The sequence below is a fragment of the Panulirus ornatus genome, chromosome 66 (assembly GCF_036320965.1).
Source record: "Panulirus ornatus isolate Po-2019 chromosome 66, ASM3632096v1, whole genome shotgun sequence".
Classification (NCBI taxonomy): domain Eukaryota; kingdom Metazoa; phylum Arthropoda; class Malacostraca; order Decapoda; family Palinuridae; genus Panulirus; species Panulirus ornatus.
The window spans coordinates 10,776,714-10,803,975 of NC_092289.1; the positions used below are offsets into that span (position 1 = coordinate 10,776,714).

Consider the following 27,262-nt stretch of genomic DNA (forward strand, 5'->3'; position numbering starts at 1 on the left):
TTTCGAGTTCTCGTAAAACTTTTCTACCCTCACAAGTTAGGTTTACAAACACTTGCAGAGCCTTCGTTAATTACTACTCTCTCCTTCTCACTATTATTTCTTTCACCCAAATTTGCCTTTTAGTAGGGTATATTTCTGCTCGTGCTATGAAAGTCACTGTAGGTAAAGAAAAAAAGTTAGATAGAAACGGTGATTAATCGAAGCGGTTTTATCACAGTTAAAAATTTTCTCTCTATAAGAAGGTGGACATGGTTGGCGTCCCGCTTACTATTGACGACGTGCGAGCTGCAGCTATCGACTTCAGTACTCCTGTGTTCATGGATCGGTTGGTCGCATCTTACAGTCGACCAACCTTTGAGTCAGATCTGGCTGCCTTTGTGAAACCCTACACGGCCCTGGTGAGGATGCAGTGAACTTGTCTCCTGTGCATGAAAGCAACAATCAATCTATTTTTTCTCGTGCTATCTATGACTCCTTTGCCTGCAATCAAATTTGTTCTCATCGCCAAAACACAATATTTACAGATGTGGCTGCTTCTGTTGCTGACGATGCTGGTAGTCTTCTTTTGGATTTTCATCGTTCAGCGTCTGCGGTCCCTCTTCCTCTCACGGTATGGTACTGGTGAGGAAGACTTGCTCACAGGCGAAGGAAATATCTATAGGTAAGATACTTCAGTTTCAGGTTAGAGTAAGTGATGGGTGGGAGGAAGATCGGGCTGAAACGTTAGGGTAAACTGATAGACGTTGGGAGTCGAAGATCATAGTCGTAAGAGACGGAGACTGACACACCTGTCATTTAAGCCGAGATGGATGAAGGCATTGGCTGGGTTACAGATCAAGACGAGTCACAGAAGTAAGGTGAGTCACAAGTTATGATAAGCTCAAGGGAGGAAGGAGATCAGCCAATAGGTTAAGGTAGTGATTATAACATTAATGATAGTGAGCGACTTGATTAATCAACTGCAGCAAGAAGCTAGAAATATAAAAGAACTCACTGTAGAGAGTTGGGCTACAGAGAGGTGGACAAGAGAGGTGGATAAAGACTGGGATGTGAGGCTACTTGATATTGATATTACCCTCACTGGTTAGTAATGGGCTGTTCATACAGTCTGCATGAGCTCGGATGGGCTCAGTGCTATTGCTGGTACCAAAACACATCTTGGGAATGATGTGATCTATAGTGACATGAGGTACCAGTAACAAGGATAGTGTAGCAGCTTCTCTCCGAACAATTTAAGGAAGTTCCATTTAAACGATTAGATACCGGTTTATTGAAGGTAGGTGGAGATTAGGCTGAGAATACACAGGTCAGGCATTAAAGATGCGAGAGAACTGGGAGTTCATAATGGTAACTAGTTAACTAATCATAAAAGAGTTTAAGATCAAGGAGGGTTTGCTATTTCCACCCTTTGGATAAGAACGTAAGGTACACATATCTACATAGCCGGGCTGACAGATATAGACGAATGTTTACAGAGTAAATACTATGGTCTATACACTTACTTGATCAATAGGTGATGATATTCTACAATGGTGGGTAATGGATTGTTCTTATATGTGTTCTTATATGTGTTGGTACAAGTCGATTGTGGTGGCGAACAGTGGTGTGTGGTGGTGGGCCGTCGGTGTGTGTGTGTGTGTGTGTGTGTGTGTGTGTGTGTGTGTTGGATGGGTGGGTGGGGGTCGTGGTGACATGGTTGTGTCAGCAGGTTATTGGCCAATTTACGTTTGAGCTGCCGGCGTTTGTTGGAGAGGGTGGACAGGCTCAGCATGATGAGAGGCCTCTTGGTATGAGATGTAATATGAGCTCAGAATGATTCTGCATGCTCCTCTCTGCACTCTTCCCAGCTGTACAGCTGTTAGTGATGGGTACCAGGCTTGGCAGGAGGAGGTGAGCTTAGGCAGAATGAATATGTTAAAGATCTTTCTGAGTTCAAATAGAGGTACACCTAGTGATCGCAGTCGAGGGAGAAGGTACAGATGGCATGAGGAAGAGTTGATGATAGTGCTGATATGACTCTTCCACTTTAAACAGTCACCTACAGTGACACTAGAATTTTCTAAGCCTTTCACTACCTGGTCGAGATCAAATCCTGGTGTAATGTCAGGGAGGGAATGATTGTGTCTACACTTACGTAGCTTGATGTCCATGATCGCAGTGTTCGTATGGTTGATGGTGGCTTCCTTGGCCATAGTCCACTCCAGAAGAATGTTGATCATGTGGTGAAGGGCACCGAAGCCCGCAGAGTTGTTGTTGATAGTGATGCCAAAGGTGGAGTCGTCTACATACTTGCAGCGGTGGTTTTCGTCCCTCAGGACGCCACTGATAAGGATGAGAGCGCAAAGCGTCCCCATCTTGATGCCCTGTGGTGCACCGCATGCAAGGGAATATCATGGTCGGAGTAGCACACTTAAAGCGGACGGCCAGCCACGAGACGAGACAACCCCGTAGACCCAGTTCGATGGGTTTCTTTATGATAATGTTATGGTTAACTAAGTCGAATGCCTTTGTGAAGTCTACGTAGGTGAGTGCCACTGAGGTCTGAAGCATTTTTGATTTGCGGTTATTGAAGTGTAGGAGGCTGACAAGGCCGTGAGTGGTGGAAGAAAATGTCATTCTCCCAAGTTGCTGTGGTGTCTGCCGGTCGAACGCAAAACTTTCACGAGTCAGACTAGGAACCAGAGTAATGGGAACTGGGGTAGTCGAGTGACATATGATGTCTCCCAGTGTGTAGGACATTGAAACGGTTTGGGTATAGCATTAATTACTGCGGTTAACGATGCTGCTAGTTCAAGGGAGAGTTCCTTGTATAGTTACACTAGAAAAACAAAGTGTGTGTGTGTGTGTGTGTGTATGTGTGTGTGTTTGTGTGTGTGTGTGTGTGTGTTTCCTTTACATTTTCTTTTATGTAATAAAGCATGTAGTTCTTAATCTCTGGTATCTTCGCATCCTGTTTACACGTCTCTATATCCCCGGATGGTTCAGGTCGGTAGATGTGAGGGCGCTTGAGGGGGGACAATGTGACCACATCATGACCACCGTCTGGACCTCTTTCCTCTGGACTCTCACCGCTCCTCTCGCCCAGTGTGAGTACCGCGTGGTGATGTGTGTCACGGAATGTATTGCCACTAAACACACTTCTTTGTCCTCACTTTCATCAGGTGGAGGGTTGGTCCTCATCTCATGAAGCCTGAATCTGACTTTCCATTTTGGTGATCAGTATCAAGCAGCCATTCGGCTGAAAATACACAGCTGTGGAACTTTCATAAGTGAGAGTCATGATAACCAGTTAATCACAAAAGAGCTTAAGATCGAGTTGATGCTGGATTCTTCTACGCTTTGGTTAAGCGCTTGAGTAAAGTCTATCTACATAGAATAGGAAATTTTACAGAGTAAATTTTATGGTTTATACATTATACATTAAGTGGTGATTCGCTGAACTTTACGTGATGGTTGAATTTCAGTTGTATTACATTGATATGCATCATGTATCTCATGATGAGCATTAAGTGATGTAAATTTACATTCTAGTTGAATTGCAGTAACATAATGTTGAAATATATTTTACATTCAATGGTGAACATTAAGTGGTGAATATCTTTTCTATGGTTGCATCATAGTAGCTTAGTAGTTGACATACATATGTCTATGGGAAAAATAAGCTGTTTGCTTATTTAGCTATGCACTTGTTAATGCATTATTGATGACGTTTATTGTAATAAGTATAGGACAATTCTTGTATCTGTACGAGTGCTGGCTGGTTCAAGGTGCTTGCGGTGAAGAAGATCGGTCATACAATCGTCTCATTTAACCTCGAAGAATTTTATGGAGGGTCACAACTCCTCTGGTAAGCTGGGTGGGTCACAACTCATGTGGTCAGATGGGTAGGTCATAATTCCTGTGGTCAGCCGGGTGGGTCACAACTCCTGTGGTCAGATGGGTAGGTCACAACTCCTGTGGTCAGCCGGGTGGGTCACAACTCCTGTGGTCAGCTGGGTGGGATCACAACTCCTGTGGTCAGCTGGGTGGGATCACAACTCCTGTGGTCAGCTGGGTGGGTCACACAACTCCTGTGGTCAGCTGGGTGGGATCACAACTCCTGTTGTCAGCTGGGTGGGATCACAACTCCTGTGGTCAGCTGAGTGGGTCACAACTCCTGTTGTCAGCTGGGTGGGATCACAACACCTGTGGTCAGCTGGGTGGGATCACAACTCCTGTGGTCAGCTGGGTGGGTCACAACTCCTGTGGTCAGCTGGGTGAGTCACAACCCCTGTTGTCAGCTGGGTGGGATCACAACACCTGTGGTCAGCTGGGTGGGATCACAACTCCTGTGGTCAGCTGGGTAGGTCACAACTACTGTGGTCAGTTGGGTGGGATCACAACACCTGTGGTCAGCTGGGTGGGATCACAACTCCTGTGGTTAGATGGGTGGGATCACAACACCTGTGGTCAGCTGGGTGGGATCACAACTCCTGTGGTTAGATGGGTGGGATCACAACACCTGTGGTCAGCTGGGTGGGATCACAACACCTGTGGTCAGCTGGGTGAGTCACAACTCCTGTGGTCAGCTGGGTGGGTCACGACTTTTGTGGTCAGCTGGGTGGGATCACAACACCTGTGGTCAGCTGGGTGGGTCACAACTCCTGTGGTCAGATGAGTGGGTCACAACTCCTGTGGTCAGCTGGGTGGGATCACAACACCTGTGGTCAGCTGGGTGGGTCACAACTCCTGTGGTCAGCTGGGTGGGTCACAACTCCTGTGGTCAGCTGTGTGGGTCACAACTCCTGTGGTCAGCTGTGTGGGTCACAACTCCTGTGGTCAGCTGGGTGGGTCACAACTCCTGTGGTCAGCTGGGTGGGATCACAACACCTGTGGTCAGCTGGGTGGGTCACAACTCCTGTGGTCAGCTGGGTGGGCCACAACTCCTGTGGTCAGCTGGGTAGGTCACAACTCCTGTGGTCAGCTGTGTGGGTCACAACTCCTGTGGTCAGATGAGTGGGTCACAACTCCTGTGGTCAGATGAGTGGGTCACAACTCCTGTGGTCAGCTGTGTGGGCCACAACTCCCACAGTCAGGGGACAGTGACCCGTTGTTTACGCTGAGGTGATCACAGCTCCTACACAGTCCCTCGACTGAGTTACCGGTTAGCAAATTCACCGGTAAAGGTTTCCAATTAGTATTTATCTCTTTCACAACCAGGTTCATTGTGGGTAGACGCTCCAGTGTGGAGATGGTAGGTCCAGTCAGGCGTAATCCAACATGGGCAGGTGAGAGTTCTATGTTGACCAATGGGCTGCCCGAGAACGCTACGGACATATGCCTTTCCCCATCGAGGGTTGGATGTGTGTGTGTGTGTGTGTGTGTGTGTGTGTGTGTGTGTGCGCCCGCGCACGCGCTTGCCCACCAAAATTTCCTCCTTCTTGGGAGCACGTCTTGGTTCAGCCCATCCCAAGGAATGACTACTATACCTGTCTCCGAAGTCTTTGAAGCATTTCCACATTCTTATATTCTTCACGAGTTAGAGCTTTCTTCCTTCCCCCAGATCACCATTATGGTCTCCGCAGCGTAGGGTCTACCGGTGATCTCCCTTTTTCGACCCACCTCGACCCTCCACGCTAAGGAATTTTGATATATCTTTAATGCTGGTCCTGAAAGTCTTTTATAGGGTGTGCCACATGTCTTTGATAAACAACCTTCTTTCCCCTCACTTTTCTGCTTTTTATTTTCCATTTTCTAAAACGCATTTTTCTCACCAGTCCTCCGCATCATCGTGGTCGATGATGGAACGACTTCAGTCACCGATGGTGTGCCTCAGGGCCCCGTCCCGTCACCCACCCGTGTTCTTCTTTCTGTCAATGATTTCTTCAACCACTAGCCCTGTTCACCCTTGCAGAGACGATTATACTCTGCACTCCTTAACCTACATTCTCTTCCCTCCACTTTCCTATTGGCGTTATTTTTCTCGTTCTGAAAAGTTTTTCCTTTTTCAACGTCTTCGCAAATAGGGAGAGCAGTAGAAACGACACTTGTTTCCGACTAATCTCTTTCAAAGCATTACGAATCAACCATGCAAATTACATAAGTATTGGCATGCGTATATCCACTTTTAATTTGGAAACTCCTAGTAATGCATCTTGCATAATCTGTTTTGCAAAACTTTGGGATATTGCATAGGTGCCGTAATCATTTTCATTTTGAGAATGAGTCAGCAAGGACCAGCCCTGGATCGTACTCGCATGGGTTCGAATCTTGAGCGTGGCAGTCGTCCCACACCCAACACAGGTGTTTATCTTCCCCTTAGGGCTGGTTGACAGAATGCCTAGGAAGTGTTTGTTTGTTTGTTTGTTTGTTTGTTTATTTGTGTGTGTGTGTGTGTGTGTGTGTGTGTGTGTGTGTGTGTGTGTGTGTGTGTGTGTGTGTGTGTGTGTGTGTGTGTGTGTGTGTGTGAATGTGTGTGTGTGTGTGTGTGTGTGTGTGTGCACAAGTAGGGGCAGAGACATGGTACATACTTACAAGGTTAAGAGACGGGGCAACACGAGTGTAAGACTCTCTCGTAAGACACATATCATCATCATAAATAATCATCACATTTCCAGGATGACTCTTCCTCTTCCTGTCACCCACAATGGAAACAAAATGCTTCCGGTACATCAACTCTCCTGTTGTTACTTCTCTATAACTTCTTTCCATACACCTTGATATTGCTTCCCTCTCTCTGTTCTTCAGGTATCGTTTCGTCCACTGCTCTCTTGAGCTGTCTGCCTGTTTGGCTGCTGCTTTCTGTGTTTTCCTCTGCGTGGAGACCAGCCACAATAGGAGTTACCCTTCATCCAGTATTGTCATAACTGGGTCATGCATACGCTTGTGTCTTGTCAGCCGGTATAAGAATAAATGAAAAATCTATGAAGCCTCATTGTGATAACAGCATAATGATACTCAGGGTAAAACATGAGTTCCAATCACCATGGTCATGTGGCGTAAGTCTCCGCACAGTGAACAACTACGATTAATGATCAGTCTTAACCTAACCAGCACATTAGTTCTACAATGTCTTACAATCAGGTGATACTTGCCTGCAATATCTCCACCAACAAAGATATATATCTGGTGTGCTGAAGACAGGGTGTCAGAGATGAGGTGCTGTGATTTGATGTCATAGATCGGTATTGGTGCTGGTGTTTCACGTCTACCATGATTTCTGAATTAAACTGAGCTTCTCATTCGCAACAGCTTCTTCGTGGTGGCCGAAGGGAGGATCATTACGAGTCATTACGGGGTTATGGCTGCTGATGTCATTCATCGTGGGTACCGTTTACCGCTCTAACCTGAAGGCCATGTTGATCATCCCCAAGCTTCACTTGCCCTTCAACAGCGTACAAGAGCTGCTGGAGACAGATATCCCTGCTTACATGCCAGCAGGAAGTCTAATACATCAGTTGATGAGAGTAAGTCTATTATTTCCATACCACTTCCAGTTCACATCCAGTTGATCAGATATATCAGTCTCGATGTTCATTCTCTTGTGATTGTCATTCTACAGAATGTTTATTAAGATAGGATACAGACTTCTCTTTTCGTAGACATACCATGCTTACTGAGTACGTGCTGATAAATCTTGACGTCTCGCTGCGCTTACATCCCCACTCCATACTTCCACTAACCAACGTGAGACTGAAGGTATTCGATAACATATTACTCGAATAGTGATTTCCCTTTTAAGAGTGATCATAGCCTAACGGTAGCGTCTCCGCCTGCTACACAGGGGTCCCGGGTTAATTAATGGCTGTTGGAGGTTTGGACATTATATGGTAGTGCGCGTTCATATACAAACGCGGGAGACACTCACAAAGTAAAATGATTAGAAATAGATAAATGAATATACATATATATATATATATATATATATATATATATATATATATATATATATATATATATATATATATATATATATATATATCCCTGGGGATAGGGGATTAAAAATACTTCCCACGTATTCCCTTTGTGTCGTAGAAGGCGACTAAAAGGAGAGGGAGCGGGGGTCTGGAAATCCTCCCCTCTCGTTCAGTTTTTTAATTTTCCAAAAGAAGGAACAGAGTGGGGCCAGGTGAGGATATCCCAAAAAAGGCCCAGTCCTCTGTTCTTAACGCTACCTCGCTAACGCGGGAAATGGCGACTAGTTTAAAGAAATATATATATATATATATATATATATATATATATATATATATATATATATATATATATATATATATATATATATATATATATATATATATATTGCTTTGTCGCTATCTCCCGCGATAGCGAGGTAGCGCAAGGCAACAAACGAAAAAAAAAAAATGGCCCAACCCACCCACATACACATGTATATACATACACGTCCACACACGCAAATATACATACCTATGCATCTCAATGTATACATATTTACACACACACACACAGACATATACATATATACACATGTACATAATTCATACTGGCTGCTTTTATTCATTCCCATCGCCACCCCGCTACACATGAAATAAAAAAAACCATCCCCGCTCATGTGCGCGAGGTAGCGCTAGGAAAAGACAACAAAGGCCACATTCGTTCGCACTCAGTCTCTAGTTGTGATGCACCAAAACCACATCTCCCTTTCCAAATCCAGGCCCCACAAAACTTTCCAAGGTTTACCCCAGACGATTCACATGCCCTGGTTCAATCCATTGTCAGCACGTCGACCCCGGAATACCACATCGTTCCAATTCACTCTGTTTCTTCCGCGCCTTTCACTCTCCTGCATGTTCAGGCCCCGATCACTCAAAATCTTTTTTACTCCATCTTTTCACCTCCAATTTGGTGTCCCACTTCTCATTCCCTCCACCTCTGACAAATATATCCTCTTGGTCAATCTTTCCTCACTCATTCTCTCCTTGTGACCAAACCATTTCAAAACACCCTCTTCTGCTCTCTCAACCACACTCTTTTTATTAACACATATCTCTCTTACCCTATTATTACTTACTCGATCAAACCACCTCACACCACATATTGTCCTCAAACATCTCATATCCAGCACATCCATCCTCCTGCGCACAACTCTATCCATAGCCCACGCCTTGCAATTGTATAACTTTGTTGGAACCACAATTCCTTCAAACATACCCATTTTTGCTTTCCGAGATAATGTTCTCGACTTACACACATTCTTCAAGGCTCCCGGAACTTTCGCCCCCTCCCCCACCCTATGGTTTACTTCCGCTTCCGTTGTTCCAATCGCCACCAAATCCACTCCCAGATACCTAAAACATTTCACTTCCTCCAGTTTTTCTCCATTCAAACTTACCTCCCAATTGACTTGTCCCTAAACCCTACTGTACCTTGCTCTTATTCACATTTACTCTCAGCTCTCTTCTTTCACACACTTTACCAAACTGAGTCACCAGCTTCTGCAGTTTCTCACACGAATCAGCCACCAGCGCTGTATCATCAGCGAACAACAACTGACTCACTTCCCAAGCTCTCTCATCCACAACAGACTGTATACTTGCCCCTTTTTCCAAAACTCTTGCATTCACCTACCTAACAACCCCATCCATAAGCAAATTAAACAACCATCGGGACATCACACACCCCTGACGCAAACCTACATTCAATGATAACCAATCACTTTCCTCTCTTCCTACACGTACACATGCCTTACTTACTTGATAAAAACTTATCACTGTTATTAACAAATTCCCTTCCACACCATATATTCTTAATGCCTTCCGAAGAGCACTTCTATCAACTTATCATACGTCTTCTCCCGATCCATAAATGCTACATACAAATCCATTTGCTTTTCAACGTATTTCTCACATATATTCTTCTAAGCAAACACCTGATTCACATATAATTTCCCAGGAACACTCAAATAACTTATACCTCTGTAATCTGACAATTCCGCCAATCCTTTGGCACCTAACCATGAGTCATACATACACTGAATAACCTTACCAAACAGTCAACAATACAGTCACCCCCTTTCTTAATAGATTCCACTGCAATACCATCCAAACCCACTGCATTGCCAGCTTTCATCATCAGCAAATCTTTTACTACCTCTTCTCTGTTTACCAAATCATTCTCCATAAACCTCTCATTTTGCACACCACCTCGACCAAAACACCCTATATCTGCCACTCTATCATCAAACACATTCACCAAACCTTCAAAATACTCACTCTATCTCTTTCTCACATCAAGACTACTTGGTATCAGCTCCCTATTAGCCCCCTTCACTGAAGTTCCCATTGATTCCCTTGTCATACACACATTATTTACCTCCTTCCAAAACATCTTTTTATTCTCCCTAAAATTTAATGATACTCTCTCACCCCAACTCTCATTTGCCCTCTTTTTCACCTCTTGCACCTTTCTCTTGACCTGCCTCTTTCATTTATACATCTCCCAGTCATTTGCATCATTTCCCTGCGAAATCGTACAAATGCCTCTCTCTTCTATTTCACTAATAATCTTACTTCTTCATCCCACCACTCACTACCCTTTCTAATCTGCCCACCTCCCACGCTTCTCATGTCACAATTTTCTTTTGTGCAAGCCATCACTGCTTCCCTAAATACATCCCATTCCTCCCCCACTCCCCTTATGTCCTTTGTTCTAACCTTTTTCCATTCTTTACTCATTCTCTCCTTGTACCTCCTCACACAAGTCTCCTTTCCAAGCTCACTTACTCTCACCACCCTTTTCACCCCAACATTCTCTCTTCTTTTCTGAAAACCTCTAAAAATCTTCACCTTCACCTCCACAGGATAATGATCAGACATCCCTCCAGTTGCACCTCTCAGCACATTAACATCCATAAGTCTTTCTTTCGCGCTACTATCAATTAACACGTAATCCAATAACGCTCTCTGGCCATCTCTACTACTTACATACGTATACTTATGTATATCTCTCTTTTTAAACCAGGAGGTCAAGAAAAAGGTGCAAGAGGTGAAAAAGAGGCCAAATGAGAGTTGGGGTGAGAGACTATCATTAAATTTTAAGGAGGATGAAAATATGTTTTGGAAGGAGGTTAATAAAGTGCGTAAGACAAGGGAACAAATAGGAACTTTAGTGAAGGGGGCTAATGGGGAGGTGATAACATGTAGTGGTCATGTGAGAAGGAGATGGAGTGAGTATTTTGAAGGTTTGTTGAATGTGTTTGATGATAGAGTGGCAGATAAAGGGTGTTTTCGCCGAGGTGGTGTGCAAAGTGAGAGGTTTAGGGAGTGATTCGGCAAACAGAGAAGAGGCAGTAAAAGCTTTGCGGGAGATGAAAGCCGGCAAGGCAGCAGGTTTGGATGATATTGCATTGGAATTTATAAAAAAAAGGGGATGACTGTATTGTTGACTGGTTGGTAAGGTTATCTAAAGTATGTATTATTCATGGTGAGGTGCCTGAGGATTGGCGGAATGCTTGCATACTGCCACTGTACAAAGGCAAAGGGGACAAAGGTGAATGCTCAAATTACAGAGGTATAAGTTTATTGAGTATTCCTGGGAAATCATATGGGAGGGTATAGATTGACAGGGTGAAGGCATGTACAGAGCATCAGATTAGGGAAGAGCAGTGTGGTTTCAGAAGTGGTAGAGGATGTGTGGATCAGGTGTTTGCTTTGAGGAATGTATGTGAGAAATACCTAGAAAAGCAAATGGATTTTTATGTGGCATTTATGGATCTGGAGAAGGCATATGATAGAATTGATAGAGATGATCTGTGGAAGGTATTAAGAATATATGGTGTGGAAGATAAGTTGTAAGAAGCAGTGAAAAGTTTTTATCGAGGATGTAAGGCATGTGTACGTGTAGGAAGAGAGGAAAGTGATTGGATCTCAGTGAATGTAGGTCTGCGGCATTGGTGTGTGATGTCCCGATGGTTGTTTAATTTGTTTATGGATGGGGTTGTTAGGGAGGTGAATGCAAGAGTTTTGGAAAGAGGGGCAAGTATGCAGTCTGTTGTGGATGAGAGAGCTTGGGAAGTGAGTCAGTTGTTGTTCGCTGATGATACAGCGCTGGTGGCTGATTCATATGAGAAACTGCAGAAGCTGGTGTCTGAGTTTGGTAAAGTGTGTGAAAGAAGAAAGTTGAGAGTAAATGTGAAAAAGAGCAAGGTTCTTAGGTACAGTAGGGTTGAGGGTCAGGTCAATTGGGAGGTAGGTTTGAATGGAGGAAAACCGGAGGGAGTGAAGTGTTTTAGATATCTGGGAGTGGATTTGGCAGTGGATGGAACCATGGAAGCAGAAGTGAATCATAGGGTGGGGGAGGGGGCGAAAATTCTGGGAGCCTTGAAGAATCTGTGGAAGTCGAGAACGTTATCTCGGAAAGAGAAAATGGGTATGTTTGAAGGAACAGTGGTTCCAACAATGTTGTATGGTTGCGCGTTGAGGGCTATAGATAGAGTTGTGCGCAGGAGGGTGGATGTGCTGGAAATGAGATGTCTGAGGACAATATGTGGTGTGAGGTGGTTTGATCGAGTAAGTAATAATAGGATAAGAGAGAGTTGTGGTAATAAAAAGAGTGTGGTTGAGAGAGGAGAAGAGGGTGTTTTAAAATAGTTTGGTCACATAGAGAGAATGAGTGAGGAAAGATTGACCAAGGGGATATATGTGTCAGAGGTGGAGGGAACGAGAAATGGGAGACCAAATTGGAGGTGGAAAGATTGCTTGAAAAAGATTTTGAGTGATCGGGGCCATGAACATGTAGGAGGGTGAAAGGCGGGCAAGGAATAGAGTGAATTGGATCGATGTGGTATACCGGGGTCGACGTGCTGTCAATGGATTGAATCAGGGCATGTGAAGCGTCTGGGGTAAACCATGAAAAGATCTGTGGGACCTGGATGCGGATAGGGAGCTGTGGTTTCGGGCATTATTGCATAAGAGCTAGAGACTCAGTGAGAACGAATGGGGCCTTTGTTGTCTTTTCCTAGCGCTACCTCGCACACATGAGGGTGGAGGGGGATGTTATTCCATGTGTGGCGGGGTGGCGATGGGAATGAATAAAGGCAGACAGTGTGAACTGTGTGCATGGGTATATATGTATGTGTCTGTGTGTGTATATATATGTGTACATTGAGATGTATGGGTATGTATATGTGAGTGTGTGGACGTGTTTGCATATACATGTGTAGGGTGGTGAGTTGGGCCATTTCTTTCGTCTGTTTCCTTGCGCTACCTCGCAAACGCGGGAGACAGCGACAAACCAAAATGAAGAAAAAAGAATATATATATATATATATATATATATATATATATATATATATATATATATATATATATATATATATATATATATATATATATATATAGTGAAAAAGACTTTGTGTGATCGGGGCCTGAACATACAGGAGGGTGAAAGGAGGGCAAGGAAGAGAGTGAATTGGATCGATGTGGCATACAGGGGTTGACGTGCTGTCAGTGGATTGAATCAGGGCATGTGAAGCGTCTGGGGTAAACCATGGAAAGCTGTGTAGGTATGTATATTTGCGTGTGTGGATTTATGTATATACATGAGTATGGGGGTGGGTTGGGCCATTTCTTTCGTCTGTTTCCTTGCGCTACCTCGCAAACGCGGGAGACAGCGACAAAGCAACAAAATGAAAAGAAAATAAAAATTTATATATATATATATATATATATATATATATATATATATATATATATATATATATATATATATATATGTATTCCCTCAAAGGCCCAGTCCTCTGTTCTTAACGCTACCTCGCTAATGCGGGAAATATCGAATAGTTTGAAAGAAGAAAGAAATATATATATATTATATATATATATATATATATATATATATATATATATATATATTTTTTTTTTTTTTTTTTTTTTTTATACTTTGTCGCTGTCTCCCGCGTTTGCGAGGTAGCGCAAGGAAACAGACGAAAGAAATGGCCCAACCCCCCCCCCATACACATGTACATACACACGTCCACACACGCAAATATACATACCTACACAGCTTTCCATGGTTTACCCCAGACGCTTCACATGCCTTGATTCAATCCACTGACGGCACGTCAACCCCTGTATACCACATCGCTCCAATTCACTCTATTCCTTGCCCTCCTTTCACCCTCCTGCATGTTCAGGCCCCGATCACACAAAATCTTTTTCACTCCATCTTTCCACCTCCAATTTGGTCTCCCTCTTCTCCTCGTTCCCTCCACCTCCGACACATATATCCTCTTGGTCAATCTTTCCTCACTCATTCTCTCCATGTGCCCAAACCATTTCAAAACACCCTCTTCTGCTCTCTCAACCACGCTCTTTTTATTTCCACACATCTCTCTTACCCTTACGTTACTTACTCGATCAAACCACCTCACACCACACATTTGTCCTCAAACATCTCATTTCCAGCACATCCATCCTCCTGCGCACAACTCTATCCATAGCCCACGCCTCGCAACCATACAACATTGTTGGAACCACTATTCCTTCAAACATACCCATTTTTGCTTTCCGAGATAATGTTCTCGACTTCCACACATTTTTCAAGGCTCCCAAAATTTTCGCCCCCTCCCCCACCCTATGATCCACTTCCGCTTCCATGGTTCCATCCGCTGACAGATCCACTCCCAGATATCTAAAACACTTCACTTCCTCCAGTTTTTCTCCATTCAAACTCACCTCCCAATTGACTTGACCCTCAACCCTACTGTACCTAATAACCTTGCTCTTATTCACATTTACTCTTAACTTTCTTCTTCCACACACTTTACCAAACTCAGTCACCAGCTTCTGCAGTTTCTCACATGAATCAGCCACCAGCGCTGTATCATCAGCGAACAACAACTGACTCACTTCCCAAGCTCTCTCATCCCCAACAGACTTCATACTTGCCCCTCTTTCCAGGACTCTTGCATTTACCTCCCTAACAACCCCATCCATAAACAAATTAAACAACCATGGAGACATCACACACCCCTGCCGCAAACCTACATTCACTGAGAACCAATCACTTTCCTCTCTTCCTACACGTACACATGCCTTACATCCTCGATAAAAACTTTTCACTGCTTCTAACAACTTGCCTCCCACACCATATATTCTTAATACCTTCCACAGAGCATCTCTATCAACTCTATCATATGCCTTCTCCAGATCCATAAATGCTACATACAAATCAATTTGCTTTTCTAAGTATTTCTCACATACATTCTTCAAAGCAAACACCTGATCCACACATCCTCTACCACTTCTGAAACCGCACTGCTCTTCCCCAATCTGATGCTCTGTACATGCCTTCACCCTCTCAATCAATACCCTACCATATAATTTACCAGGAATACTCAACAAACTTATACCTCTGTAATTTGAGCACTCACTCTTATCCCCTTTGCCTTTGTACAATGGCACTATGCACGCATTCCGCCAATCCTCAGGCACCTCACCATGAGTCATACATACATTAAATAACCTTACCAACCAGTCAACAATACAGTCACCCCCTTTTTTAATAAATTCCACTGCAATACCATCCAAACCTGCTGCCTTGCCGGCTTTCATCTTCCGCAAAGCTTTTACTACCTCTTCTCTGTTTACCAAATCATTTTCCCTAACCCTCTCACTTTGCACACCACCTCGTCCAAAACACCCTATATCTGCCACTCTGTCATCAGACACATTCAACAAACCTTCAAAATACTCATTCCATCTCCTTCTCACATCACCACTACTTGTTATCACCTCCCCATTTACGCCCTTCACTGAAGTTCCCATTTGCTCCCTTGTCTTACGCACCCTATTTACCTCCTTCCAGAACATCTTTTTATTCTCCCTAAAATTTACTGATAGTCTCTCACCCCAACTCTCATTTGCCCTTTTTTTCACCTCTTGCACCTTTCTCTTGACCTCCTGTCTCTTTCTTTTATACTTCTCCCACTCAATTGCATTTTTTCCCTGCAAAAATCGTCCAAATGCCTCTCTCTTCTCTTTCACTAATACTCTTACTTCTTCATCCCACCACTCACTACCCTTTCTAAACAGCCCACCTCCCACTCTTCTCATGCCACAAGCATCTTTTGCGCAATCCATCACTGATTCCCTAAATACATCCCATTCCTCCCCCACTCCCCTTACTTCCATTGTTCTCACCTTTTTCCATTCTGTACACAGTCTCTCCTGGTACTTCCCCACACAGGTCTCCTTCCCAAGCTCACTTACTCTCACCACCTTCTTCACCCCAACATTCACTCCTCTTTTCTGAAAACCCATACTAATCTTCACCTTAGCCTCCACAAGATAATGATCAGACATCCCTCCAGTTGCACCTCTCAGCACATTAACATCCAAAAGTCTCTCTTTCGCACGCCTGTCAATTAACACGTAATATATATATATATATATATATATATATATATATATATATATATATATATATTATATTTTTTTTTTTTATTATACTTTGTCGCTGTCTCCCGCGTTTTCGAGGTAGCGCAAGGAAACAGACGAAAGAAATGGCCCAACCCCCCCCCCCCATACACATGTATATACATACGTCCACACACGCAAATATACATACCTACACAGCTTTCCATGGTTTACCCCAGACGCTTCACATGACTTGATTCAATCCACTGACAGCACGTCAACCCCGGTATACCACATCGCTCCAATTCACTATATTCCTTGCCCTCCTTTCACCCTCCTGCATGTTCAGGCCCCGATCACAGAAAATCTTTTTCACTCCATCTTTCCACCTCCAATTTGGTCTCCCTCTTCTCCTCGTTCCCTCCACCTCCGACACATATATCCTCTTGGTCAATCTTTCCTCACTCATTCTCTCCATGTGCCCAAACCACTTCAAAACACCCTCTTCTGCTCTCTCAACCACGCTCTTTTTATTTCCACACATCTCTCTTACCCTTACGTTACTAACTCGATCAAACCACCTCACACCACACATTGTCCTCAAACATCTCATTTCCAGCACATACATCCTCCTGCGCACAACTCTATCCATAGCCCACGCCTCGCAACCATACAACATTGTTGTATATATATATATATATATATTATCCTGGGGATAGGGGCTTAAGAATACTTCCCACGTATTCCCTGCGTGTCGTAGAAGGCGACTAAAAGGGGAGGGAGCGGGGGGCTGGAAATCCTCCCCTCTCGTTTTTTTTTTTTTTTTTTTTTTAATTTTCCAAAAGAAGGAACAGAGGGGGCCAGGTGAGGATATTCCAAAAAAGGCCCAGTCCTCTGTTCTTAACGCTACCTCGCCAATGCGGGAAATAGCAAATAGTTTAAAAGAAGAAATATATATATATATATATATATATATATATATATATATATATATATATATATATATATATATATATATATATATATATATATATATATATATATATATATATGTATATATATATATATATATATATATATATTTATATATATATATATATATATATATATATATATATATATATATATATATATATATATATATATATATATATATATATATATTATTTATTTATTTATTTTGCTTTTTCGCAGTCTCCCGCGTTAGCGAGGTAGCGCAAGGAAAGAGACGAATGAATGGCCCAACCCACCCACATACACGTCCACACGTCTACAAACGCAAATATACCTACCTATACATCTCAATGTACACATATATATACACACAAAGACATATACATATATACACATGTACATAATTCATACTGTCTGCCTTTATTTATTCCCATCGCCACCCCGCCACACATGGAATAACAACACCCTCACCCCCTCATGTGTGCGAGGAAGCGCTAGGAAAAGACAACAAAGGCCCCAGTCGATCACACTCAGTCTCTAACTGTCATGAAATAATGCACTGAAACCACAGCTCCCTTTCCACATCCAGGCCCCACAAAACCCTCGATGGTTTACCCAAGACGCTTCACATGCCCTAGTTCAATCCTTTGATAGCACATCGACCCCGGTACACCACATCGTTCCATTTCACTCTATTCCTTGCACGCCTTTCACCCTCCTGCATGTTCAAGCCCCTACCACTCAGCACCTTTTACACTACATCTTTCCACCTCCAATTTGGTCTCCCACTTCTAGTCATTCCATCCACCTCTGACACATACATCCTCTTGGTCAATCTTTCCTCACTCATTCTCTCCATATGACCAAACCATTTCAAAACACCCTCTTCTGCTCTCTCAACTACAATCGTTTTATTTACACACATCTCTCTTACCCTTACATTACTTACTCGATCAAACCACCACACACCACATATTGTCCTCAAACATCTCATTTCCAGCACATCCACCCTTCTGCGCACAAATCTATCCATAGCCCACGCCTCGCAACTATACAACATTGTTGGAACCATTATTCCTTCAAACATACCCATTTTTGCTTTCCGAGATAATGTACTCGTCTTCCACACATTCTTAAATTCTCCCAGGATTTTCGCCCCCTCCCCCAACCTATGATTCAATTCCGCTTCAATGGTTCCATCCGCTGCCAGATCCACTCCCAGATATGTAAAACACTTTACTTCCTCCAGTTTTTCTCCATTCAAATTTACCTGCCAATTGATTTGTCGCTCAATCCTACTGTGCCTAATTAACTTGTTCTTATTCACATTTACTCTCAACTTTCTTCTTTCACACACTTTACCAAACTCAGTCACCAGCTTCTGCAGTTTCTCACATGAATCAGCCACCAGCGCTGTATCATCAGCGAACAACAACTGACTCACTTCCCAAGCTCTCTCATCCCCAACAGACTGCATACTTGCGTCTCTTTCCAAAACTCTTGCATTCACCTCCCAAACAACCCTATCCATAAACAAACTAAACAACCGTGGACACATCACACACCCCTGCCGCAAACCTACATTCACTGAGAACCAATCACTTTCCTTTCTTCCTACAGGTACACATGCCTTCTAACAACTTACTCCCACACCATATATTCTTAATATCTTCCACAGAGCATCTCTATCAACTCTATCATATGCCTTCTCCAGATCCATAAATGCTACATACAAATCCATTTGCTCTTCTAAGTATTTCTCACATACATTCTTCAAAGTAAACACCTGATCCACACATCCTCCACCTCTTCTGAAACCACACTGCTCTTCGCCAATCTGATGTTCTGTAAATGCCTTCACCCTCTCAATCAATACCCTCCCATATAATTTACCAGGAATACTCAACAAACTTATACCTCTGTGCAATTTGAGCACTCACCATTTGCCTTTGTACAATGGCACTACGTAAGCATTCAGCCAATGCTCAGGCACCTCACCATGAATGATACATACATTAAATAACTTTACCAAACAGTCAACAATACAGTAACAGACGTTTCACATGCCATGATTCAATCCACTGACAGCACGTCAACCCCGGTATACCACATCGATCCAATTCACTCTATTCCTTGCCCTCCTTTCACCCTCCTGCATGTTCAGGCCCCGATCACACAAAATCTTTTTCACTCCATCTTTCCACCTCCAATTTGGTCTCCCACTTCTCCTCGTTCCCTCCACCTCCGACATATACATCCTCTTTGTCAATCTTTCCTCACTCATTCTCTCCATGTGCCCAAACCATTTCAAAACACCCTCTTCTGCTCTATGAACCACGCTCTTTTTATTTCCACACATCTCTCTTACCCTTACGGTACTTACTCGATCAAACCACCTCACACCAAACATTGTCCTCAAACATTTCATTTCCAGCACATCCATCCTCCTGCGCACAACTCTATCCATAGCCCACGCCTAGCAACCATACAACATTGTTGGAACCACTATTCCTTCAAACATACCCATTTTTGATTTCCAAGATAATGTTCTCGACCTCCACACATTCTTCAAGGCTCCCAGAATTTTCGCCCCCTCCCCCACCCTATGATCCACTTCCGCTTCCATGGTTCCATCCGCTTCCAGATCCACTCCCAGATATCTAAAACACTTCACTTCCTCCAGTTTTTCTCCATTCAAACTTACCTCCCAGTCGATTTGACCCTCAACCCTACTGTACCTAATAACCTTGCTCTTATTCACATTTACTCTTAACTTTCTTCTTTCACACACTTTACCAAACTCAGTCACCAGCTTCTGCAGTTTCTCACATGAATCAGCCACCAGCGCTGTATCATCAGCGAACAACAACTGACTCACTTCCCAAGCTCTCTCATCCACAACAGACTTCATACTTGCGTCTCTTTCCAAAACTCTTGCATTCACCTCCCTAACAACCCCATCCATAAACAAATTAAACCATGGAGACATCACACACCCCTGCCGCAAACCTACATTCACTGAGAACCAATCACTTTCCTCTCTTCCTACACGTACACATGCCTTACATCCTCGATAAAAACTTTTCACTGCTTCTAACAACGTGCCTCCCACAGCATATATTCTTAATACCTTCCACAGAGCATCTCTATCAACTCTATCATATGCCTTCTCCAGATCCATAAATGCTACATACAAATCCATTTGCTTTTCTAAGTATTTCTCACATACATTCTTCAAAGCAAACACCTGATCCACACATCCTCTACCACTTCTAAAACCACACTGCTCTTCACCAATCTGATGCTCTGTACATGCCTTCACCCTCTCAGTCAACACCCTCCCATATAATTTACCAGGAATACTCAACAAACTTATACTTCTGTAATTTGAGCACTCACTCTTATCCCCTTTGCCTTTGTACAATGGCACTATGCACGCATTCCACCAATCCTCAGGCACCTCACCATGAGTCATACATACATTGAATAACTTTACCAACCAGTCAATAATACAGTCACCCTCTTTTTTAGTAAATTCCACTGCAATACCATCCAAACCTGCTGTCTTGCCGGCTTTCATCTTCCGCAAACCTTTCACTACCTCTTCTCTGTTTACCACATCATTTTCCCTAACCCTCTCACTTTGCACACCACCTCGACCAAAACACCCTATATCTGCCACTCTATCATCAAACACATTCAACAAACCTTCAAAATACTCACTCCATCTCCTTCTCACATCACCACTACTTGTTATCACCTCCCCATTTGCGCCCTTCACTGAAGTTCCCATTTGCTCCCTTGTCTTACGCACTTTATTTACCTCCTTCCAGAACATCTTTTTATTCTACCTAAAATTTAATGATACTCTCTCACCCCAACTCTCATTTGCCCTCTTTTTCACCTCTTGCACCTTTCTCTTGACCTACTGTCTCTTTCTTTTATACATCTCCCACTCAATTGCATTTTTTCCCTGCAAAAATCGTCCAAATTCCTCTCTCTTCTCTTTCACTAATAATCTTACTTCTTCATCCCACCACTCAGTACCCTGTCTAATCAACCCACCTCCCACTCTTCTCATGCCACAAGCATCTTTTGCGCAATCCATCACTGATTCCCTAAATACATTCCATTCCTCCCCAACTCCCCTTACTTCTATTGTTCTCACCTTTTTCCATTCTGTACTCAGTCTCTCCTGGTACTTCCTCACATAAGTCTCCTTCCCAAGCTCACTTACTCTCACCACTCTCTTCACCCCAACATTCACTCTTCTTTTCTGAAAACCCATACAAATCTTCACCTTAGCCTCCACAAGATAATGATCAGACATCCCTCCAGTTGCACCTCTCAGCACATTAACATCCAAAAGTCTCTCTTTCGCGCGCCTGTCAATTAACACGTAATCCAATAACGCTCTCTGGCAATCTCTCCTACTTACATACGTATACTTATGTATATCTCGCTTTTTAAACCAGGTATTCCCAATCACCAGTCCTTTTTCAGCACATAAATCTACAAGCTCTTCACCATTTCCATTTACAACACTGAACACCCATGTATACCAATTATTCCCTCAACTGCCACATTACTCACCTTTGCATTCAAATCACCCATCACTATAACCCGGTCTCGTGCATCAAAACCACTAACACACTCATTCAGCAGTTCCCAAAACACTTGCCTCTCATGATCTTTCTTCTCATGACCAGGTGCATATGCACCAATAATCACCCATCTCTCTCCATCAACTTTCAGTTTTACCATATTAATCGAGAATTTACTTTCTTACATTCAATCACATACTCCCACAACTCCTGTTTCAGGAGTACTGCTACTCCTTCCCTTGCTCTTGTCCTCTCACTAACCCCTGACTTTACTCCCAAGACATTCCCAAACCACTCTTCCCCTTTACCCTTGAGCTTCTTTTCACTCAGAGCCAAAATATCCAGGTTCCTTTCCTCAAATATACTACCTATCTCTCCTTTTTTCACATCTTGGTTACATCCACACACATTTAGACACCCCAGTCTGAGCCTTCGAGGAGGATGAGCACTCGCCGCGTGACTCCTTCTTCTGTTTACCATTTTAGAAAGTTAAAAAAATACAAGGAGGGGAGGATTTGTGGCCCCCCGCTCCCGTCCCCTCTCGTCGCCTTCTACGACACGCGAGGAATGCGTGGGAAGTATTCTTTCATCCCTATCCCCAGGGATAATATATATAGATATATACATATATATATACATACACACACATAGGCACATATAAACACACACACAAACATATACATATATATATATATATATATATACATATATATATATATATATATATATATATATATATATATATATATATATATATATATATACATTTTTTTTCTTTTTTTTTTTAATTTTCCAAAAGAAGGAACAGAGGGGGCCAGGTGAGGATATTCCAAAAAAGGCCCAGTCCCCTGTTCTTAACGCTACCTCGCTAACGCGGGAAATGGCGAATAGTTTAAAAAAAAGAAAAAGATTTATACATATATATATATATATACATATATATATATATATATATATATATATATATATATATATATATATATATATTTATATATATATATAAATATATATATATAGCGCAAGGAAACAGACGAAAGAAATGGCTTAACCCACCCCCATACACATGTATATACATACGCCCACACACGCAAATATACATATCTACACAGCTCTCCATGGTTTACCCCAGACGCTTCACATGCCCTGATTCAATACACTGACAGCACGTCAACCCCGGTATACCACATCGATCCAATTCACTCTATTCCTTGCCCTCCTTTCACCCTCCTGCATGTTCAGGCCCCGATCACACAAAATCTTTTTCACTCCATCTTTCCACCTCCAATTTGGTCTCCCACTTCTCCTCGTTCCCTCCACCTCCGACACATATATCCTCTTGGTCAATCTTTCCTCACTCATTCTCTCCATGTGCCCAAACCATTTCAAAACACCCTCTTCTGCTCTCTCAACCACGCTCTTTTTATTTCCACACATCTCTCTTACCCTTACGTTACTTACTCGATCAAACCACCTCACACCACACATTGTCCTCAAACATCTCATTTCCAGCACATCCATCCTCCTGCTCACAACTCTATCCATAGCCCACGCCTCGCAACCATACAACATTGTTGGAACCACTATTCCTTCAAACATAGCCATTTATATATACTTTTTTTTTTTGCTTTGTCGCTGTCTCCCGCGTTTGCGAGGTAGCGCAAGGAAATAGACGAAAGAAATGGCCCAACACACCCCCATACACATGTATATACATACTTCCAAACACGCAAATATACATACCTACACAGCTTTCCATGGTTTACCCCAGACGCTTCACATGCCCTGATTCAATCCACTGACAGCACGTCAACCCCGGTATACCACATCGATCCAATTCACTCTATTCCCTGCCCTCCTTTCACCCTCCTGCATGTTCAGGCCCCGATCAAACAAAATCTTTTTCACTCCATCTTTCCACCTCCAATTTGGTCTCCCACTTCTCCTCGTTCCCTCCACCTCCGACACATATATCCTCTTGGTCAATCTTTCCTCACTCATTCTCTCCATGTGCCCAAACCACTTCAAAACACCTTCCTCTGCTCTCTCAACCACGCTCTTTTTATTTCCACACATCTCTCTTACCCTCACGTTACTTACTCGATCAAACCACCTCACACCACATATTGTCCTCAAACATCTCATTTCCAGTACGTCCATCCTTCTGCGCACAACTCTATCCATAGCCCACGCCTCGCAACCATACAACATTGTTGGAACCACTATTCCTTCAAACATACCCATTTTTGCTTTCCGAGATAATGTTCTCGACTTCCACACATTCTTCAAGGCTCCCAGAATTTTGGCCCCCTCCCCCACCCTATGATCCACTTCCGCTTCCATGGTTCCATCCGCTGACAGATCCACTCCCAGATATCTAAAACACTTTACTTCCTCCAGTTTTTATCCATTCAAACTTACCTCCCAATTGACTTGACCGTCAACCCTACTGTACTTAATAACCTTGCTCTTATTCACATTTACTCTTAACTTTCTTCTTTCACACACTTTACCAAACTGAGTCATTAGCTTCTGCAGTTTCTCACATGAATCAGCCATCAGCGCTGTATCATCAGCGAACAACAACTGACTCACTTCCCAAGCTCTCTCATCCCCAACAGACTTCATACTTGCCCCTCTTGCCAAAACTCTTGCATTTTCCTCCCTAACAACCCCATCCATAAACAAATTAAACAACCATGGAGACATCACACACCCCTGCCGCAAACCTACATTCACTGAGAAGCAATCACTTTCCTCTATTCCTACACGTACACATGCCTTACATCCTCGATAAAAACTTTTCACTGCTTCTAATAACGTGCCTCCTACACCATATATTCTTAATACCTTCCACAGAGCATCTCTATCAACTCTATCATATGCCTTCTCCAGATCCGTAAATGCTACATACAAATCCATTTGCTTTTCTAAGTATTTCTCACATACAGTCTTCAAAGCAAACACCCGATCCACACATCCTCTACCACTTCTGAAACCACACTGCTCTTCCCCAATCTGATGCTCTGTACATGCCTTCACCCTCTCAATCAGTACCCTCCCATATAATTTACCAGGAATACTCAACAAACTTATACCTCTGTAATTTGAGCACTCACTCTTATCCCCTTTGCCTTTTTACAATGGCACTATGCACGATTCCGCCAATCCTCAGGCACCTCACCATGAGTTATACATTCATTAAATAACCTTGCCAACCAGTCAACAATACAGTCACCCCCTTTTTTAATAAATTCCATTGCAATACCATCCAAACTTGCTGGCTTGCCGGCTTTCATCTTTCGCAAAGCTTTCACTACCTCTTCTCTGTTTACCAAATCATTTTCCCTAACCCTCTCACTTTGCACACCACCTCGACCAAAACACCCTATATCTGCCCCTCTATCATCAAACACATTCAACAAACCTTCAAAATACTCACTCCATCTCCTTCTCACGTCACCACTACTTGTTATCACCTCCCCATTTGCGTCCTTCACTGAAGTTCCCATTTGCTCCCTTGTCTTACGCACTTTATTTACCTCCTTCCAGAACATCTTTATATTCTCCCTAAAATTTAATGATACTCTCTCACCCCAACTCTCATTTGCCCTCTTTTTCACCTCTTGCACCTTTCTCTTGACCTCCTGTCTCTTTCTTTTATACATCTCCCACTCAATTGCATTTTTTCCCCTGCAAAAATCGTCCAAAATATATATTTATATATAAATATATACATATATATTTCCATGTCCCTGCCATCATTGATACAATAAAACAACGCTGTGGTGATCATGAGGGAAGAATCAATGTTGCTGATATCTGTGTTTCTCATGATAATCTGTGTATATCTCATTCCACAGGAGGCTCCTGTGGGTTCATCATTACACCAACTCAGACAACGCTCCGTGCTTCACTTCGACCTCCCCCGCGCCATAAGGGATACATTGGATGGGAAACATGCTGGCATCGCCAGCTTGATATCCCTGACGGGTGTTATGAACGATATATTCTCAAAGGTAAGCAGTTCGTTTGTTTTGACGATGGATTACAATTCAGAATTCCCTTACTGATAAGAATATAAACTCCGTGGTGTAGCGAATAGCTTTGCTGACCGTGATGGTATCGAACCCATGGATTCATATCCTGGTTGCAGCAGTCGATCCACAATCGACCCTACAGTTCATCATTGCTTCGGGGTTTATCGATAATCTGGGTTATGCTAGCATATGTTTATTTGTTTATAATCATCCCATAACCAGCTTCTAGGAAAGTTTGTTAGTATACTCTGGGCCTTTCTAATGGCCGCTTCTTCGCAACAGTGTGCTGCTTCCATTAGCAAGGATATGAATACTCCCTTGCAGAAAAACTTTTTTTGATAAAACATTAATCATAGAAAAATAACTTCACGAAAGGTAACTTTTTACCCATAATGTAACCCTCTCTCTCTCTCTCTCTCTCTCTCTCTCTCTCTCTCTCTCTCTCTCTCTCTCTCTCTCTCTCTCTCTCTCTCTCTCTCTCTCTCTCTCTCTCTCTCTCTCTCTCTCTCTCTCTCTCTACGTGTATTAATTGCTATTCTTATCATTAAAGTCATACTTTATTGCTCTCTCCCGCGTTAGCAAGGTAGTGCAAGGAAACATACGAAAGAATGGCCCAACTCAACCACATACATATATATATGTATATACATACACGCCCACACACGCATCTATATACATACCTATACATTTCAACGTACATATGCATATACATACACAGACATATACATATATACACATGAATATATTCATACTAGCTGCCTTCATCCATTCCTGTTGCCACCCCGCCACACATGAAATGGCACCCCTCCCTCCCCCCGCGCGCGTGCGAGGTAGCGCTAGGAAAAGACAACAAAGGCCATATTCGTTCACACCAAGTCTCTAGCTGTCATGTGTAATGCACCGAAATCACAGCTCCCTTCCACATCCATGACACACAAAACTTTCCTTGGTCTACCCCAGCCGCTTCACATGCACTAGTTCAATCCACTGACAGCACCTCGACCCCGGTATACCACATTCTTCCAATTCACTCTAATAACTACACGCCTTTCACCCTCCTGTATGTTCAGGCCCCGATTGCTAAAGATCTTTTTCACTTCATCTTTCCACCTCCATTTTGGTCTCCCACTTCTCGTTCCCTCGACCTCTGACACATATATCCTCTTTGTCAATCTTTCCTCACCCATTCTGTCCATGTGACCAAACCATTTCAACACATCCTCTTCTGCTCTCTCATCCACACTCATCTTATTACCAAACATTTCTTTTACCCTTTCATTACTAACTCGATTAAACCACCTCGCACCATATA

The 27,262-nt window shown here is 43.0% G+C and overlaps 1 protein-coding gene across 1 annotated transcript; it reads left to right on the forward strand.

Moving 5' to 3' along the window:
- The first annotated feature begins 248 nt into the window (after nucleotides 1-248).
- LOC139746761 (glutamate receptor ionotropic, kainate glr-3-like) lies at nucleotides 249-26,289 on the forward strand. The gene is made up of 6 exons (XM_071658263.1): nucleotides 249-398; nucleotides 525-661; nucleotides 2,986-3,086; nucleotides 7,231-7,445; nucleotides 25,774-25,929; nucleotides 26,233-26,289. The coding sequence occupies exons 1-6, from the start codon at nucleotides 249-251 to the stop codon at nucleotides 26,287-26,289; spliced, it is 816 nt and encodes a 271-aa protein (XP_071514364.1).
- The last annotated feature ends 973 nt before the right edge of the window (nucleotides 26,290-27,262 follow it).